We start from the raw sequence: 20,366 nt of genomic DNA, 5'->3' as shown, positions 1-20,366 counted from the left end.
TTTTGCACTGGCAGTAGCACTTCAGCCAACATAAAATTATTTTATCCCTGAGGTATAAAAAAGGTATTTTTATTTTCCTATGGGTTAGTTATTGTGAATTGTGCATTTGTTTCTGATTTAAGCTAAGAAATCAATAGTTATACAGTTTATTTTTTTCGTATCTTTCTCATCTCTCCATTTCAACCTTTGTCTTCCTCAAACAGAACTTCACCAGGATAAGTCTGGAAAAAATGTTAGTGGGTCCAAACTTCAGCACACTAGACAAATAATTACTGTTAACACACAAAAACCATGAAAGAAGCAACAAACTTACGCATTTATTATGCAGCTGAATAAAAATTAAAACCTATGATGGAAAAACTCTGATATTAGATTCAAGACCATGACTTTAATGACTTTTTTTTTAACCCTTTTAGAACGTGCAATGCCAGGGCTTGCATATACACACATAAAGAGGGTGCAGGGGAGTGCCTCAAAGACATGAAATAGCAGGAAACCTATTTGATAAGTGCTATGAGGATCGTCATGTAATGAATACCTTCACACTAAAGGATCTTTTCTGTATTTACTGCATCCTAATACTAACATTTTGTGGGGAGTGGAGATAATGGGGGGTTCTTACCATGATGTGAAGGGGGCCACCAGCTCCGTTTAGAGGCAACACTATCATCATTGATCACTGGATCCAGTAAATATCTTCTGAACAGGCTAACTGTTGTGGTTTAGATGATTAAACAGATCAGATACTCACCGGCTAACAATGATGGGCTGGTTATTGGAAGTAGAGGTTTGATGCCAGCGGTACTGACCATCTATTAGCATTTCTCTCTTTCACTTATCTTTCCGCGTTGTTTTTTTGCCCTCAGTCATTTATTTGTACTCATTGAAATGCCTCAAAATACAAGCTACAGTTTTGTTTCCTTTAATAAAAAGGCATCTGAGTGCCCAAGGAGAAGCTCAAAAATAAGAACAAGACCCGAAACTGCAACAACCAATCCTAAAAAAAAAACAGCTGCTTGTACTTGTGGTCTATCGGGTCAGTGTGTTTAAGCTTATTCAGGGTTTCATCATCATTAGGGCCTTTGTGGCGCATGGAGCACAGCAGGCTTTCTTATCTGACCCTCTGTTCCAACCTGCTACAGACACTGAGGAGAATTGGACTCACGCTGTGTGAGCAGTAGAATCAGTCTGAGAGAAGCATGAATTGGACATGTGAGTCATGTCTGACAGCACAGCATATTTTTTCTTTTAACCAATTTATGTCTTCTACGATTTGATCAGCTTTCAGCCTGTACAATAGAGAATGTCAGCGCACACAACAGCTAAAACCCTGCAGGCAACAGATTATACACCTAATTTTACTCAAAGTTCACAATTCTCACAGCGTTTCTAACAGTTAGCAGGCCTCACTGTCAACTCCAGTGTTTAACACTGTTGTACAGTGTACACACTGTTGGTCATATTTACTATAATACAGAAAAAGCCTAAAATAAACAAATCTTTTGTTGTAATGGCATAATCTCCCATGTCTCCCAATTACTGTTAAACTTGCTAGTACCACAAATTTTGGGACTGCTAACATTTTCTATAAAATAAATGTAACAGACATTTTATCCAATGCTTTAATTTTTTTAAGTTCATCAGACTTTCAAGAAATGTTTAATTAGTAATTCCTGATTTTCTGTTACCCCGGGGTATGAATAGGATGTGAGGCCGAGGCCTATTTATTTTAGGTATTGTCCAACAGGATGGATAAGGACCTGTATTTATCTTGTCACCACACACAGTGAGCAGGATGCTAACTGAGGTACAAACGCCTCCAAAGCTCAGTGTTGATGTGGCAAAACAGCGCTATCTGAACATCAACCTGTTGTCTGGGGGGGATGTCAGGACCTTTCTGTCCTACCATCACAGTGTAAACATGTGAATTTTCCTAACTCTAATGGGATGTTAACTATTCTGCAGGCATTGGTGAGATGAGGCTAAGATTGAGCTTTTTGGCAACAAACACTCTAGGTAAGACCGGCACAAGGGAAGCAAAATAAATGCTGAAAAAAAGTACCTTATGGCCACTGTTAAGTATGGTGGAGGATCTGTGGGTCTGTTTGTACTTTAAAGGTCCAGGGAACCTTGTCAGAATACAGAATGGCATCATACTGGAAAACCCTCTAATGTGACCAAATTAAAACCATTTTGCAAAGAACAGTTGTCCAAAATTCCTCCACAGCAATGCTCAGTGCTAGTTCTTACAAACATTGGTTGGCAGTTGTTGGCAACTCCTAAACCTAATACCTGGTTGTGCCAACTACTTTTTCACATGGGACAGGTTGATTAGAATAGCGTTTTTCGAAAACTGTATTCTGTATTTGCTCTGCTTGTCTCTGACATTAAAATGTGTTTGTAGATCTGAAACATTTAAGTGTGACAAAAGAACAGAAGAAATCTGTAAGAAGGTATTTTTTTCTGATGGGACTGCAGATTGTAGAAAGCTCTTCTTTCAGTTATAACATGGGCTTTCACCGATGCTTAGCTCATGTTTTTCTTTTTTAGGAATAAAAAATAACTGAAGGGTTCATAAGAAAACAAATGACTCAAACTGACCAGCAACATGTAATGACCTCTGATTCCTTTCAGCAAATGAAACCCCTGTGGGTAAGTCTGACCTTCAGTTACATGTGGATAAGAGCTCATCAATTTAATATAAATGCATAAATAATCCTATTTAAGGACAGCGGACCTCAGAGCTCAGAGCTATGCCTGAAAAACCAATTACATTAATTAAAAAAGTGGAATATGCTCGGTCCTGTGGGAGCACTTTACATTTCACATCTATTTATCAGCTTTCTTCTGGACAATTCTGGGAATTGTATTAAAATGTGAATAACATTTATTAAGCGTTCAATTTGTGTTAATGAAATGAAGGGTTTTATTAAACAAATCTTCATAGAAACAAGCTTTATGTTTGGAAAAGCATATAACATGTATCTTTGATGAAAGACATCATGTTCTTTATTTTTGTTTATTCATTCTGATAGTAATGGCTTTAATCCTTCACAGTCTGACCCTTTGGTATAACTTTTCAGTAATCAATAATTAATCTACAGCACCTTACACTCACAACTTGTTTGGTGATGAGTGTCATCTTGCTTTTCACTGCAAGACAAGTTAAAGATGGAAATTCAGGCCAGGATTCAGCAGAATCCGGGCCAGGCGAGGGTCCTGTCAGGAACCATAATGACCAATACCACAGGATCTAACACCCACCTCCTCAGAGCTCAGGCTGGCAGCACAGAGGCTCAGACATCTTCGTGTCTTATCAGCAGGGCAAAGCAAAATGCAGCAGAGACAAATATCTCATTAATGGGATGGAAGTGGATCAGTGGAAAATTAATCAGCTGTAATATTCTTAAAGTCTATATCGTGCTAAAATATGCACAGTGTGAAGGGTCGGCTGACTGGGGACATAAATGCAGACTGATTGGTCAGAACATGAAATTCGGATTCATAATAAGACTTTAATTAGTGATAATTTAATGAGTTTAGTGGAGCAGCGGGGCAGCTGATATAAACCTAACATGCCTTTATTCCGGAAGCAAACAAGTCATTGAGAGCTTGTATAAGGACAACCTCTGTTAAATCTGGTATTAAATCCCTGCTGTTCAGATGCATAACTTAATGTCAGTGATATTCTGATGAGTTAAAAACATGTTTAGTGTTTCTCCACTGAATGTTGTAGCAAATGAAGCAAACATGAATTTTTCCTTGTCAAATTACAATTAATTGGATAAAATATTTTAATATGCAAAATACTTGTAGCGAGCACTTAACTAATGTATGCAGGTTGAAAGATGCAGAACTCTTTATTTTGTTTGCTTGTAGTTTTTATCTTCACTTAGAATGCTCATTGAGCCTTTTTGGCATACACCGAAGGAGCTATTGTATTATCTGTTGTGAATTGGCAGCAGCCCTATTTTTGTAGTGCTTTTTCTCTGAAAATGTTAAGTGTGCAATAAATAAAATGTATTGTGCACAGTTTAAGTGTGCCTTCAAGTAGCCAGATAAATATTGATTAAATTAATCATGATGCTCGTCATGCTGTCAGTTTCACTCTTAGATTCAAGCATCCAGCATGCTGAGGTGGGTGACATGGTATTATAGAGTAGCAGGATATTCAGTAATGTCATTATTAGGTTATTGCTGCAATATTTGTGTCGCAGCTGCATTGGTTCTGTAGCAGTGGTGAACATGAGGTATAGATGGCCAAATATTAGACAGACCCAAAAAATCCATGGAAACCTGGCTTATCTGGTGATGAAACTTTGTAAGCTAAAGAGATAAATTCATACTTCTATGGCATCTTATCTTCCTACAACAGTAAAATGTAAGGCAGACACTCAATAATGTGGTGAGTGTATAGATGTTCAGGTGAAAATGTGAAGATATCAAGCTGCATTTCAGCTTAGTTTTGTACTTTTTTGCAAAGCATTAAAATACTTTGGCACTGCTTCTGATTTTTATTGTATGTGACATATAAAAAAGGTTATGAGGAATAAGTCTAAACCCATACAGCAATATCTAATAAGGTCTAAATTAGGGCTAACCGAGGATATGATGTTGAGTTGTGCCTAAATGAGGTGTAAATGTAGCCTTGATGTTAAAATTATGCCTCTTGCTCAGTGGGAAAACAGTAAATCACACAGTCGCACATGCATTTTGATTGCTCACAACGATACATGTTCCTATAAAGCTTTGTAAGAGCAACCTTTGATTTAGTTTTCCAGTAACGCAAATTATTCTAAATCTATCATTTTGCTTTCAGCATCTATTCTTTTAGATGCTTTTGGGTCCTAACGGAACATGCTTGGAGCTAATCTGAACCTTTATTGCTTTACATCTCATTTTCAGGATCAGCAGGGGGCATGTTGGCCCTTATTACTGCTGTTTCATACAGTACCCCTTCAGTTTCCACTGCAACACTTCACAGCAGAGGGTTATTTTCTCCACAACAAAGTCTGATTATCGCAAAGAAACCAATCGTATTGTTTCTGAAGAATACAGTGCCTTCCACAGTTATTCATACCCTTTCAACTTTTCCATATTTTGTCATGTTGCAAACACAAACTTTAATGTACGTTCTGGTGATTTTATTTGCCATTCCAAAACGAACTAGCACACAATTATGAAGTGGAAGGGAAAAAAAAGGAATGTAGAGGACATGTTTAAGAATGTGCTGTGGTCAGATCCTCATTTTGAGAATGACTTTCTTCAGCATGGACAGGGAAACTTGGGATGATGAATTGAACAAATTACAAGGCAACTCTGGAGGAGAACATGTTACAGGCTGCAAAAAACATGAGACTGAGGTTCCCCATCCAGTGGAACAACAACCCTAAATGCACAGTCAGAGTGATGGCAGAATGGTTTGGATCAAAGCTTAATTGTGTTAGAATGGTGTAGTCAAAGTCTAGATCTAAATCTGTGGCAAGACTTGAACACTTTGTTCCACAGATGCTCCCTGTCCAGTCTGACTGAAGTTAAGCAATTCTGCAAAAACGAATGGGCAAACATTTCACTCTCAATACATACAAAGCTGGAGGAGGCATACCCCTAAATACTTGCACAAAATCAAGAAGCTGAATTGAAATGCACAATACACTAGATTTATATGTGTAAAAACATTACAATATAAATGTCCTTACACTTCACTACTATGCCCTACTTTGTGCTGGTCTGTCACATAAAATCCTAGTTAAATGCACAGACGTTTGTGGTTGCAACATGACAACAGATGGAAAAGTTGACAGGTTATGAATATTTTTACAATGTGCACTGGTCGAAAATAAAATCCTATGTCCTTGTTATTTGATTACCTGCAGTTATGTGTGCAGGAATGCATGTGTAAAAACAGGACTAAGATAAAAAAAAAAAAAGTTATATTTTCGTACCAGTAACCTTCTCCAGTTCAGCCAAAGTCTCCTGGTAAGAGCTGATGATTCCTCCATATCGTGTAACAATCTCCTTCCTCAGGTTGTCCCAGTGAGGAGAAAGCTCCCCCAACTCCTCAAGGTCCTGCAACCTATTAACAAACACAGGACCATTAGTTTTTTACTACATGTAAACATAAAATCACTATTAAATTTGACAATTGCTGGCATACTGACACAATACAACCTAGTTTATAAGAATAAACAACATGCATTAAAATGATGTTTTTTAAACTAGTTTGTAATCATGTAAACTTCCCAGTCAGAGCTCACAGAAGGATCTAGAAACCAGGAACAACAAAGATCCAAGCTGCTCTTTGACACACACATCATATTTCAGAGCCAGCTCTGCAGTCATTTAGTCCTAAAACTTTGCTTCTCGTGCCCACTTTTCCACTCTACTCTTTCAAAGTGCCTTTCATCCTATTTAATTCTTATACCATTATGAAGTGTATTAAACAAACAAGTGAACTGTTTACAGGGGCTTGTTTGTCTTTCATCAGGGTTGTGCCAAAACCACCTCTGCTCCTGCTGTAGAGAATAATTGTAGCTGTGTGCGAGTGTATTCATTTTCAGCCTTGTTAGTGGCTGCAGGGACTTATTTCCAACATAAGGCACTGACTCTTTCATTGTCATTGTCATTGTCATTGTCATTTGCATATGAAAGGAGAATGAGATGGACAGATATCAATCAGTCCTCCAGCAGTAAATTGCAGTGATATAACAGAAATAAGAGGCTTAAAAATATGTTACATACTGTTCAGGACAGCAATTATATCGTCACCTGCTGATTAGAAGGTAACATGATCAGTGTTTACATACCTAAAAGCCCACCTGTGTAACTGTTTGTTAATGCATCTTACTGTTAGATCAGGCACCTCTACTAAAATGCATAACACAGTGGATCAACCTTTGTTGTTGTGATTCAACCCCTGCAGCAATTCAGATTGCCTCGGTAGATTATCTCCTCTTTCTTTCATCTTGATGAATACATTTTAGATTACTTTGAAGAATTTGCGTACAAGCTAAGGTGTGATAACAATGATGCCTGAAGGGTAAAGTGAAGAATTGTCTTCCTGTTAAAGCGGCTGACCAAACCCACAATGTTTATGTTTAAAAGGATTAAAAAAGAAATTGTCCTTGCGTCCTTCGATAAATGATCTTGATCTGGGTCTCCTCAGGGGCTGTATGGAACCTGCCCATTGCAGCTCACTTCGTATATCAGCTCATAACATTCAGCTTCAAATAAACAGTTCAGGTCAAAATTTTACATGATCATCGCAGGCATGGATCACATCAATGTCGAGCTTTTGATGATTTATTTGAAACGTTATTTTTCTAAAATTTAGTGACCATACTGCAGACAACAAGAATGAATTCAAAACTGGAAGTGGGGGCAAAACTTTTTTCTTTAATTTATAGGGTCAAAGCTATAATCACAGGCTGAAAAATATCCATACAATATTAAAAATATTTTAATAGTGGGTGTGGAAGGTCCTAGAATGTCATTTAACTTGACAAGACCAAGGCCTATTGACGTCTGGTTGGTGATCTTGAGAAAAATAAAAGCATCTGTCTCACAGCACTTATTAAACTGACCAGTATTCAGGTATATGGGAAAGTTCAAAGAACTTAGTCAAGATCTAAGAAGATCTAAGATCTAAACAACAGATTCCAAGATAATCATTCAAACAGCTCTACTAAGTAATAATTATTCAAATGCCACTAAGGTCGTTATAAATGTCCAGATGTGAAGCTTATGTCCTCTTGCTAGAGTTTGTTTCTCCACTTAATTGACAGCAGGCTGAAATACGTCTTTTGTATCATTACTTCAACAGTTTCTTGATATAATGATGACAATCAGCGGCTGGCAGCAAATCATAAAATGATTTATGAATTTGAAAGTCTAAAAGTCACTAAACATTCGATTATTTTTAGCTTTATTACACCAAACAGCCACAGAATTTTGCACTGATTTCCAATCAAATTAGGGATGAAATGATTATAGGTTTTAATATCTTCCAAAATAAAATTTACTACAGTTAGCAGTGATGTTTTAAAATAAAATTAATCGTATGTGTGCCATAAATATTAAAAACTCAAATGAATGCAGCATCCGATAGTTAAACATGGATATTCCAACCACTGACGAGCACCAAGTGTTCAATGTTGCTGTAATTTTGACTTTATAATTGTGCAAGGAAGACTTTTTAAACATGTTTTAGTCTTTACTGCAAGCAGAAAGACACAACATGAAGCAGCTGCCACTAGCTGTTCAGCGACCAATGGATAGTACGGTAACTTTAAGTCAGATGTTTGCTAACATTTGGAATGGTCGCATTTGTTTCTTTCTAACTTGTTCCTAACTTTCCAGATTTCATGAACTTCCAGAATTGCAGACAAGGGTCTGCTTGTCCTCAGCATGACTAGAAAATGCAGGGTATCAACTCTGCAGCACTATTGTAACACTTACAAAGTTGATTGAGATTGTGTTTAATTTACGTCTCTTATCCATTGCTGGACACTGTCCGACTGATGAAATCATGCTGAGATGAATCAACTTTGATTCAGTGAGTTGGATTGAACCAGCTTAAAGTTGAAGGAGGATGGGACAAAGAATTTGCAATTATTTCTATATTTTTTTTGCTTTCTAGTTTAACAAAATACTATTAAACCTAAGAATACTGTAATACCTGTCAAGCATGGTGGTGTGGTAGCACCAAGCTGCATGGATGTTTTGCTGCCAGTGGTGCTGGTGCATTGTTCCTAATGGGTAGAAATTTTACCTCCAGTGGAGACCAACCAACATGTCTAAAAAACACATGAAAACAGATGTTGGAGAAAATAAAGAGATACATATTATGTATCTGGAATATGCTTCAAAAATCCTCAACAGCTCTCAGCAAATATTGTTTAAATAGCCAGGTCAGCGCCAGGAACCCAACCCATTCATATGAACTCTATATTTTCTGCCAAGAAGAATGATCAAATTATGACAAAAGCTTGTTGACGGATAAAACAAATGTGTAACTTGCTAAGACAGTGTAAGGCACATTAAATTACTATATACATGCCTGAAGGTACATGTAAATAGTAATTTCCCCTGGAAAAAGGAAAGTTCAAATAAATTATTAAAAGTCCAAAATAATACAGTGTCGGACTATTTTTCTGAAGATTCTGGGCAACAAGAGCCAAGAGAGTGCTTGTACACAAATGCCTGTTCAGCTTTTAAGAAGAGACCAGTGACACATATATCAATGTTAAATTAAAGAACTGCAAAATATCAGAGGGGCATCACTGTAAAACAGTTTAAATTAAATTTGATAAAGAGTAAAAAACGATCTAACAAGATTTGAAAAATGATCAACACAAAAATAACGTTAAATCTCTCTTTTATTCATGGGAGACCGAAGCTCAACGAGTCTTGGTGTCATGATTTCAAGACGGCACGTCTCTTTTCTTAGCAAGTGGAAAGTGGAGCTTAGCTACGCTACAATTCCCAGTGGTTTCAATCAAACATATTGTTTCCAGTGTATCCAATTATAGCATGAAGTAGCCCTAAATACCAGAGGACCACTTTAAACAATCACAGGGGCAATGTGATCATGTTCGTTGATTTAAATAACAAGTTTCAAGGCACTAGAGAATTACAATAGTCTAAACCAAATGCAACCATTCAGACAATACATCCTGAACACTGAAACTCCACTGTCATCTGAGAGTGTGGGTATTTTTAATTTAAATGATTATCAGGGTAAATATCAATGTTTTAAATACGAGAAATATGCAAGTGGATGGCACAGCGATTGGATGGCAAATGAAGATGCATTATCATTACTATATGTAGTGCACCGCTGTCTGAAAAGAGTATGATACAGTAATATAAAAACGTCTTGAGTCACCCATTCTTTCTTTATTTGTTGTTTGAAATTTAGATCAATTATTCCTTTAAGCTTTTTTTTTGGACTTTGGCTGTCTTTTGTTTCTTGTCAGTCCAGTTCATGCCCATATTCAGAAGGAAGGCATAAAAGGCCCCAACACTTATAAACATTACATTGATTTAGATCCTCAGTCATCCAGGACATGACAATCCTAAATTCCTAAACAGACAAATAATAAATCTATACGTGAAGGAAGTAGAAAGTAGATCATAGAACTTCTATGAGGGAACAACACAACAGGATGGCAGCTGGGTCTACATCCAAATCCAAGAAGTGCAAAAATTTACTGAACACATCAAATCAGTTTTACAGGGGAGGACACCAAAGGCTTAGACCTATCATTTATGGTGCACATTGAGGGAGACAGAAGCCTCACCAGTGACGTCTATAGAAATCCCACCTACATGGACCAGTACATCCTTTTGAATCTCAGCCATAAGAACTTTGCACCATTGAGTACCAAAAGGTCCCCACAAGGACGACAGAGGAGGACCAGCAAGACAAACACAAAAGTAAAATACTCAAACACAAGCTCTTGAATGTGGTATATGCCGTCTAGTGCAGTGAGGAATGTTCAGACCTTTGCACTGGAGGAGTAAACACCAGGATGGCCCAACACAAGAGTCAGCTCATCAGGTCAAGACTCAGCAAGTCATCTACATCCAAAGGGCAAGGGACACTAGTTGGAAGACAGCAGGCCACACATTTTGGACAAGGAAGGCTGGTGGGTTGAGAGATAAGGCAAAGAAGCCATCTACATTTAGCAAGTAAAACCAGTATTAAACAGAGGAGGTGTGCAGTGCAACACTGATTTGTGTCCCTGGATAGTTCTAAAACCATCTAACCATCTAAGCGATAACACTCTGAAATAAAAATCTCCCCAAACAGTTGTGTAATTAATGCATTTGACGCCACATCTTAATAGAGCACTACAGGTATATTTAATGAAATGAAATAGTCATTTCTTTCATACTTAAAATATGTTATGGATCCAAATTTCTGGGAGTCTCTTTTTTCTATGAATACAAAAGCTGTATACCTTTCCAACATAACAACCTTAAATCAATACTTTAAGGATTTACTCCCGTTGTCTCCCCTGACACCTGAAATTGGAAGCTTGCAATTTAAAATTTATTACAGCTGAAGATTATTCAAGAATAGCCTTAGGCTGCAAACCTGACATACAGTAATGATCAAAGGAAGATGATGCATCTTTCACCTCAAAACTGGGATTAAAGACCACAAGCATCACGAGGACAAAGAAACTGTTCCAAGAAAGGAACAGTGTGGAACCAAGGACAGGGTTATGGGTGACCAAGGCCGAATAATGAAAGGGGGGAGGAAAATGATTGCCTGTGTGGTCCTATCCAACAGATAAGACATTGGAGCCCAAACTGCTGACGATGTTAATGCAGGATTGGATTAAAAGGTATGTGGTGACACAGTGCATTATATGCAGCTGCATAGCAGCTTGCCAGGTGGGATGCCTCTGTGAACCCCTGTCCAATGCCAAAAAAACCAAAAATGGGAACGTGAGCATCAGAACTGGACCGCAGAGCAATGGAGCAAGGTTGTCTGGTTTTTATACATCACGTAGCTGGCTGGATGGGGCTACATCACTTACCCGGGAAGCACATGCATGTACCAAGATGCACTATGGAAACAATGCAAGCTGGTGGAGGCAGTATGATGGTTTGGGCAATATTCCGCTGTGATTCCTTAGGCCCTGCCATCCACCAGGATCTTACTTAGCTTCACCATTGTTGCCTTTGAAATTTCCTTATGGATCTCATTAAACATCTGTGGGATGTGCAGGACAAACAAGTCTGGTTTATTGAGGCCCCACCCTACTACTACAGAGTGTAAAGGATTTGCTGATAACATCTGGGTGCCAGACACCACAAACACCTCCAGGGGTTCAAGTGGACTCCATGCCTCAAAAAGTAAGGACTTTGTTGATAGCAAAAGGGGAAACAACACACCATTAGGGAGGTGGTCGCAATGTTATGCCTGATCGGAGGAAGAGACTTTTGTTTTTTGCAATGTTATTCAATACTATAAATTATAAAGGTATCATCTAACATGTAGAGAAAATGTATTACATTTCAGTGGATTCAAATGTTTTTATGTTCCTCCTGATTAACTTTAAAAATCTACAAAATAAAACTTTTTTTTCTTCAGCCTGTTCTGGTTTAACCAACAAACAGTCAGAACCCCACACAGACCGAGTGGAAACAAATTTAAAGATTTCTCACATAAACCCTGAATGTACTAATTGACACCAGACAGAGAAGGATGATCTTTTCCCCTGTTAATGACAAAGCAGGCAGCTGTTAATAGATGAGGGTTAATCTACTGTACACCCACACACTTCAGCGCAGCGCATATCCATTATCTTCACAGACTCGAACAAAAACATCCACACAGAGAGTCAAAACAGCATCACCAGCAGAATACAGAAAAATCTCCAACCTCTTAGTTTACACCCTCAGATTGGAACACAAGTTTAAGACATCAAAGCTAACAAACAGAAGAAGAAAAACCGAGATTATCCAGGAGACATAAAGTGATGCCACCCACCATCTGAAGCAGCACCACAGAATGATTAAAAACCCTGCACTAGCACAGCTGTGAACTCTGACAGAAAGGAGTCTAAATGGAGAGGCTCTGAGGAAAAAGACGTTGAAATAGGATTACAGGAGCCATGCACAACCAACCGAGCCAGGGATGAATCAAACGTGTTTATTAATAAGCAAAGATCTTATAGGACATTTTTGAATATGATACTTGCTTTTGAGCTGCGTCACACAGGTAATACCATCTATGTTTTATAGTTACCAGCTATGTGCCTTAAGTGATGAGATTTCAAAGCAGATCAATGTGGTGACGGCTGATTGGCTGTTGGTTGTTTGTTTGTGTTGGAGCGAGTGACTTTTTCTGTGAATGTGTCCTTGAGAATCTGAGTAAACCTTTAATAACTATTACAATTCAAACTTTCCTGCCAAACTCAACTGAATCCCTGCATTTTCCTGTACTGATTGATTGTTTTAGAGCATGAAGAATTCATGTAAAGGTGTGTCTATGCGTATGCATTCTTGGGTGTGTTATGTAGGGAAAGGGGTTGCCAGGGACAACAGGCCAGTTGCAGAATCATCCGTCACGACAAACACTGTCTAAGCCTCGGGGAAGTGGATCTTTGATGTACTCTAATGCACACTCAGAGGTGTGTGAAGAATGATCCGTTTGTCATTGAAACATAATTCTGACACAGTTTAGCTGGACTCAGCCTGGTCTGCAAATGCATTAAACATGCATGGATTTGACCAGTGCATTCAACTCAGCTGTTGGTTGTGGGTCACACAATGCAGGGAGGAGGTAAAACACACAACCGAAAGACGAGAAACACATATTCCCATCAGGAGGCTGCCACAAGTTCAGCGCCATGGAATTAGTTTGTTGATCAGATGCCTTAGTCAGAGGGGTATTGTGCTATGAAGATAACTGCAGCACAGCACTTTCATTCTCTATTCTGACCTACATTTGTCCCTTTTGCAAACACTAATCTTCTCGCTATATTTTTAAACTGATATATTATAATGCGTTTTGAGCAGAGGTTTAGGCATGCACTTATTGCTTCACAGGTTTTTATAGACTCCTATTGCAGAAAAAAAAAATACAATTTTATGAGCCCAGAGTACCAAAGAATCTAACTTTGTTTTGAAATCCAAATAAGTTAAGGCAAAAATGCAATCTATGTAACTGTATTATTCAGAGTAGGCAAAGAGCAGCGCTTCCCAGAAGAGCATGGGAAGAGCTTGAAAAATACTTTAATTTTTTTTTTTTTGTAAAAAGGATAGTCATGATCCGAACATAATTATCTAATGAAGACTGCATACAGTAACTTCTAAAAGTATTAATACCGCTTAAACTTTACATTTTGTCACTTTTAGAGAACATTTTATGCGCTAGACCAACTGAAAGCAGTAGATTATGGTGAAGTTGAAGGAAGATGGTAAGTTCCAACATTTTTACAAATAAAAAACTAAAAATGTTAAAAAAATATATATTCGTATCGATTCTTTGTCGAACCACCATTGACAAAAATTACAGTTGGAGGCTGTTTTGGGTATTTCTGCCGGCTTTGCAGATTTAGAGATGACTGATTTTGTCCATTCTTCTTTGCAAAATAGCTTAAGCTCAGAATCTGTGAACATTCATTTTCAGGTCTTCTTACAGATTCTTAGCTGGATTTAATATGTTTTGAAGACACTCCAGTATAGCTCTGGCTGTATGCTGAGGGTAGTTGTCCTGCTTGAAGTCCTTTGGAGCCTGTAACAGATTCTCTTCCAGAATGTCCCTCTATTTAGCTACATCCATCTTCCAGTCAGGTTTTGATCAGTTTCCTTGTATGTGCTGAAGATTAGCACTCCAACAGTATGATGCCATGAAAACCATGTTTCATGACAAGGATGGTGTGTGCAGGGTGATGTGCAGTGTTTGTTTTGCATGTAGTTCAGTTTTGGTCTCATATGACCAGGTCACCTCCTTCCCCATTTCTGATGACAACTACATCAAAATCAGAATCAGAATCAGCTTTATTGTCAAGTTTGTACAGACAAAGAAGAAATTTGACTCCAGGACACTTTGCTCTCAATAATAAAGAAATGGCTTGTGGCAAACTGCAGAAAGGACTTCTTACGGTTCTTTCACAAATGCTTCCATATTGCCACTTTCCATAAAGCCAGATTTGTGTAGTGGATTACTAATAGTTGTTTTGTCAACTGCTTCTCCAACCTGTGTTGGCTGCTTCTCCGATTAATGCTCTAAATGCCCGGCCTGTGATTTTTGGTGAAGAATCGTGCCTTAATAGGTTTGTATACCCTTTCTTTTTAGAATCCAAAACTTCGAATATTGTTTTATAGCCTAACTCTGGTTCGAACCACAACTTCTGCTGTGTTCCTTGGTTTTCATGATGCTGTTTGTTTACTAATGTTCTCTAACAAACCTCTGAGGCCTTCACAAAACAGATGGATTTATACTGAGACTAAATTACATAGGTGAATAATGTGATTTTTAAAGGCAAACTTATTTTGTTTTTCATTTCAATTACACACTCCCTTTTTTGGTCAGTCTATTACCATCCAAATAAAACATGTTTGTGTTTGCAGTGGGACAAAATCATCTGAGGAATATGAATCCTTTTGCAAGGTACTGATGAAGCAAACAGCCTTGTAAAATTTATTGTTGTAAACAATAAGAATGCTTTTATTTGGAAAAGGTGCTTGAAGAACCATCCACACTGAACTACTGATTCAAACAGCAGGATGAATATAGCTAAAGGAAATATTCACATACACCTAGAATTTAAAAAACACTGAATAGAAACACGGCAAGAATCCAGTTTATGGAACTTTTCACAAATAAATTATACAAATCACTGTGCAAAAGTAAAAAGGTACTGAACAAAAGTCGAGGTTTCAGGCCTAAAAAGCTATCTCCAGCAGATAAACAGCATCTAAAACTCGTGTCTTTAAGAAAAAGGGAACAATCCAGCAAAGACCTGAAACAGATAGTGAGAGATGAATCATCATTCATCTGATCATCTACTGTATGCTGAGTTTTTATATAACGGCTATTTGCCTTCCTGGTAATAAAATACTTTTTTCTGTCTGTCAATAAATTAATCTAAAGAAACAGACAACAAAAGCTCAAAAAGCTCCTTGAGGCTCTAATTCGGAATCCTCCCCCTTTTCTGTACCTCTTGTCTACTTATAACAAATGTAATATCTCTTTCCGCTTCTTCGCAGATGAGATCCAGATTAATCTCACCAATAATACAAAAACTCTCTAAAGCCCATATCTTGGTGGGAGATCTATGAGCTGATTGTTAATGGAGGGAATTGACGAGCATCAGATGGCACACAACGCCATGCGTTTTTGCCTTTGATCCTGCAACCTGCTGGCTAGACCATCTCTCATCACTACCCCTTTAGCCACAAAGATGGCTTATCCTTTCATAGGTTCAAAGGTTTTTCACAACCCAACGTGGCAGCAGACTGACTTTAATTTCATTTTGGTGCCTCAGTCCATACAGAAATAACATAAAGATGGCCAGAATGTTGGTATTTTTTGACTTGTGATAGTGGCTATTGTGCTTCACTGGTTGCCCCAGTTCCTGTGCTTGATCACTCCCCATGGTGTCATTGACCCCCTGCCCTGCAGTGGATTCTGTCGAAGATCTATTATTGACTATTGTTCGGTCTCTTTGTTGTCCATTTGGATCAATGTTTAGCTTTGGCTCTGTTTGCTATATATGTTCTGTAAAAGCATTCAATTCTGTAGGTTGCAAGTCATAAAAATAGTTTTAAATATTGTTAAAAATATAAAAAGAAGAGGACTCCTAAATGAACAAACAGATTTAATAGGCAATGTGGCAGTGACATTTAAAGGTTCAATAATTGGATTTCAGCCCAGCATACCTTCTATGGTCCTCCTCAATGTAGAGCGAGAGCAGCTGTTTGGGGATTGTGAACGACAGAGTGCACTCCTCCATTTGTTCCCGCACCAGCATCCACTTGCTGTCCACTGTTTGAAACCTGTACACCTTGCATACCGGGTTTCTGAAAACTGTGAAGGAGCAGAGAGCAAATTAAAAAGGGAAAGATGAATATTGATGCATTTGACACAGCAGAAAATAAAACACACTGCAAAGAAAATCTATGGGATTATTCTTACAAAATGAAGCAAAGTCGAAAACAATATCTCAACTAACAATGACAGATGCCCTCTTCAAGGACACAGCAGGACAGGAAGACATCAGAAGTCTCTAAAAGTCACAGAAGGTATGAAACACAAATTAAATTCTATAATCAATAGCTGTGTCTGCCAAAGATAAGACATTTCCCATCTTCCAAGCCCCACTTCCTCTCTCTTGTTCAATGTCAGCAGAAAAGAGTAGAGTTTACACCAAAATACACAACCCTCGTATTGTTAATCTTTGCCCCAATATCTTCTCTGTTTCCATTTTAATTGCTTATTTATTGTATGATACTAAGGCACCGCCTGTATAGTCATTTTGAAGTTTTTGTTGCTAAACCCACCACCTGATTTACATTCTGTACCATCTTCATCCTTTCTGCAGAGAGTTTCTAATAGCAGCAATCGAGGGGCTAAAGACGAAAAACAGACCTAATGCTCTTATCTGCATGCTTGCAGCAGAAGGCGAGAAAGCTGTCAACCTTAAACAGTGTTTACTGCTCCTTCTTCCTTTAACCGAAAAAAAAATCGCTCAATAAGAAGAAGCAGAAGCACCCGAGGTGAAACGTTGACAATTTCGTGTCACGATGGTCAATCATGCATGGCAGAAGGATGTTTTCGCTTTCATTTAAAACTGGGATCCATACTTCTGGAGCAACCGACAACACAGAAAACTGTGCTGCACACAACAAACTCGTCATCCAGAAAATTGACAAAGTTCGACTCAAAACTATAATTTATTTTCACAGCTATGTGTCACAGTGTCAGTACCATTAATCCTGGTAATTCTGTATGATTCGCTGTTGAGTATTAAAGTGGCTCCATGGGTAGAACAATTGTTTTTAAAAATGCTTGTAAAAAGATTTCTTAAAGTTGCCAAAATTTCATGATGTGCATGCTAAACTGTTGTCAGCTAAATGAGTTTACTTTATGCACAGCCCCAGCGCCAATAAGTTCAAAAAGATGCATTACAGCAATAGACTGAGGACAGAATGGCAGCTGGCATGATCGGACTGATCTGTGAAACTATTGAAACCATAAAAACTATTTTCTTACTGAGATATATTTGACCATTATTAAGACCTGCGTGTTGCTTTTTTTTTTTTATATGAGATTAATATTTAAGGATACTTTTGTGATCGAGAATGGACCAAAGAAGGAGGACATACTATAGGTGGACGGATTAGGGTGTAGGCTCTTTTGAGAGTTTTTGCTCATGAAGACATTCAGCAGGACTTTGAGTCGGTGACACGAAATAATAGGGTGTACTCCTGAATTGCAAAAAAAGCAAACTTATTACTGCCACCGACTTGACTGGGGTTGTAGTGCAATTTTCTTCACAATGTCTCAATACATCATTAGGATTTAAATACATTTTCTGCAACCTTTCAGAGCAGTGAAAGCACACATATTACTTGGGTACAATAAAATCCCAGGCATTTAAATCCCGGGACTTTTAGTTAAAAAGGGGCTCATGCTTTTATATCAACAAGTTCAGGTGTTACATTTAGATCTTCAGTCCAACCAAACAGAATTGTCAGTCAAAACATTTGCATCCCAATATTTGAGTGTCCACAATATTTAAAATTGTTTTAAATTCACTTCCTTAAATTTAGCTGATTTTGGCACTGATTCAACGAGTGAATTCCAAGATAGTGCCTGCCACACTTTTCAGATTTTTATATTTAATCATTTTAATAACTTTCTTTTCTTTTGTCACAGTTATGCCCTTTATGTTGGTCTGTCACATGAAATCCCAATAAAATACACTGAAGTTTGTGTTTGTAGCGTGACCAAAGGTGAAAAAGTCCAGGGGGTAGGAATATTTTTGCAAGCCACTATGCAAGCATAGTAATACTCCAACATGGATCCAATTAAAAGTCAGACTTTTATCAGATGGTTTAGAGAACACAATAAATTAGGCTGTGTGGAGAATGTTAATATCAGTCACATTATAAAGACCTTTATAGACTTTAATTAGACTTGGTAGATCTCACAGCGTCTGGAGACACAAACTGTTGCTTTAAAATACAAAACAATTTTATGGCAGGTCAACCAATTTGTAAGCAACTTTAATCCTCTTTTTAGGACTCCAGTAGCTCGTTCTAAGCGTATTTCTAAAGATAGGGCTGCTTATTTCTCTCACATATTCAGGCAACACCTGCTACGAAGTTTACAGAGTGCTGAACTCAGAAACTGTGGGTGAGAAGTGAAACTTCGGGGGTGACATAGAAAGCTATTTAGACATAATGTGTGTATTTAAGAGTGTGTATGTGTGAGGCTATGGTTTCTATTATAAACAGGGATATAATTTAGAGGATTTAAATTGAATCTATGCTAACATCATAGTTGGAATATTTTGAATTTTCGGAAAGAGCAAATATTATAATACATCTAAACAACAAAACCTCATTGGAGAGCACATTTACAAACAGCATTTTTAACAGAATCTGAATCAGTGGCAAAAATTGTTCCACATTTGATTCAGTCATAAAAGGACAGTAAAGGGTTTCAGGAAGTGGAGTTCTGTGGAGCTATAATCAGGGGTCAGTATTCAACATGCAGTACAAATCTTTTTGAAGATCCTCAAATTAAAGAAACTGACAGGTTCTCCACAGAGGTCCTCTATAACAGTCGAGTTGCGGATCTCTGCATCTCCTCCAGTTATCATTTCTTTCTTAACTGTTTCTCAGCTGCAGTTGTCGCCCAGCCAGTCAGTTTAGGTAGACGGTCATGTCTTAGCAGGTTTGCAGAGGTGACAGATTCTTAGGGTTTCAGGATGATGAATATTTTTTATACCATAACCCTATGAAACCGAACGTGTCATCGGCGACACATTTGGACAAGTGCACTTTAAGTTTCTGTATCCACCCCACAGTTTGTGCTATGTCACGGAGCAGAAAGTTGTGGAGATAAACACATGTGAGTAGAGATACGGAGCAGAGAGAAATATTTGACAACAAAAATGTGTAAAAAATGGTTCTCCTGGGTTGCAAAACAACAACTTGGATTATTTGATAGTTTTGAAACTGAACTTGTGCATTTCCCGGTTGTATTTATGGATTGTTGAAGCTCTATAGTATCTACTTTTTACAATGTATAGACTATTGTTCGTGTAAATTGAGATTTTTATTGTCTGGTTACTTCTTTTGGACAGTGTGCCAACTCACTAAATGTGTACAGTGAAAGTATATGCAAGTCTAATAAATGTGCACATTGAGCACTCTAAAAACTTTAATCTCTTTGTTGATGTTTACTATACTTTTCGCAGCTTTATTAGAGTGTTTAGCTATATTTGTATGTATATGTATGATATTTGCAAAGTGTTCCATGCTTTGTTCTATATAGTATGTGTGAGAGACGAGCTGAATATTTTTCTCCACTTTCAGTTTCTCTTGTCAGGAGGTGCACAGATGTCTGCATGTGCTCCACTCTCCAACCAGTATACAATGGGTAACAATGCAGCACTGGGAAAAGACAGTTCACTGGAAAGCCAGAAGATTGCCCACCACTGTTTTTCAGCAACCAAGGCACTGCATGGTAGTGGGAGGACAATGATGCGGGCCTGTGTTTGCCTGTGTTTGTGGACTGAGTCTACACCTAAAGAGGAGAAAATTGCAGAAAAGAGTCTGCACACATTGTTGATATTGGCCTGTTTTTGCACATTGAAGGACATATCTATTAT

The 20,366-nt window shown here is 37.9% G+C and overlaps 1 protein-coding gene across 6 annotated transcripts in view; it reads right to left on the bottom strand.

Moving 5' to 3' along the window:
• inpp4b (inositol polyphosphate-4-phosphatase type II B) overlaps positions 1 to 20,366 on the bottom strand; it is a 268,417-nt gene that overhangs the window by 83,749 nt on the left and 164,302 nt on the right. For all 6 annotated transcript variants that reach the window (XM_047365702.1, XM_047365701.1, XM_047365700.1 and 3 more), the window contains 2 exons: positions 16,405 to 16,552; positions 5,946 to 6,076 (listed from right to left, as the gene is read on the bottom strand). In XM_047365702.1, coding sequence (XP_047221658.1) covers positions 5,946 to 6,076; positions 16,405 to 16,552 — 279 coding nt within the window. The remainder of the gene's footprint in view (positions 1 to 5,945; positions 6,077 to 16,404; positions 16,553 to 20,366) is intronic.

Source organism: Girardinichthys multiradiatus, chromosome 5, assembly GCF_021462225.1.
Source record: "Girardinichthys multiradiatus isolate DD_20200921_A chromosome 5, DD_fGirMul_XY1, whole genome shotgun sequence".
Taxonomy (NCBI): Eukaryota; Metazoa; Chordata; class Actinopteri; order Cyprinodontiformes; family Goodeidae; genus Girardinichthys; species Girardinichthys multiradiatus.
Note: the sequence above shows the minus strand (reverse complement) of the source record. Positions and strands in the feature narration are given on the sequence as shown.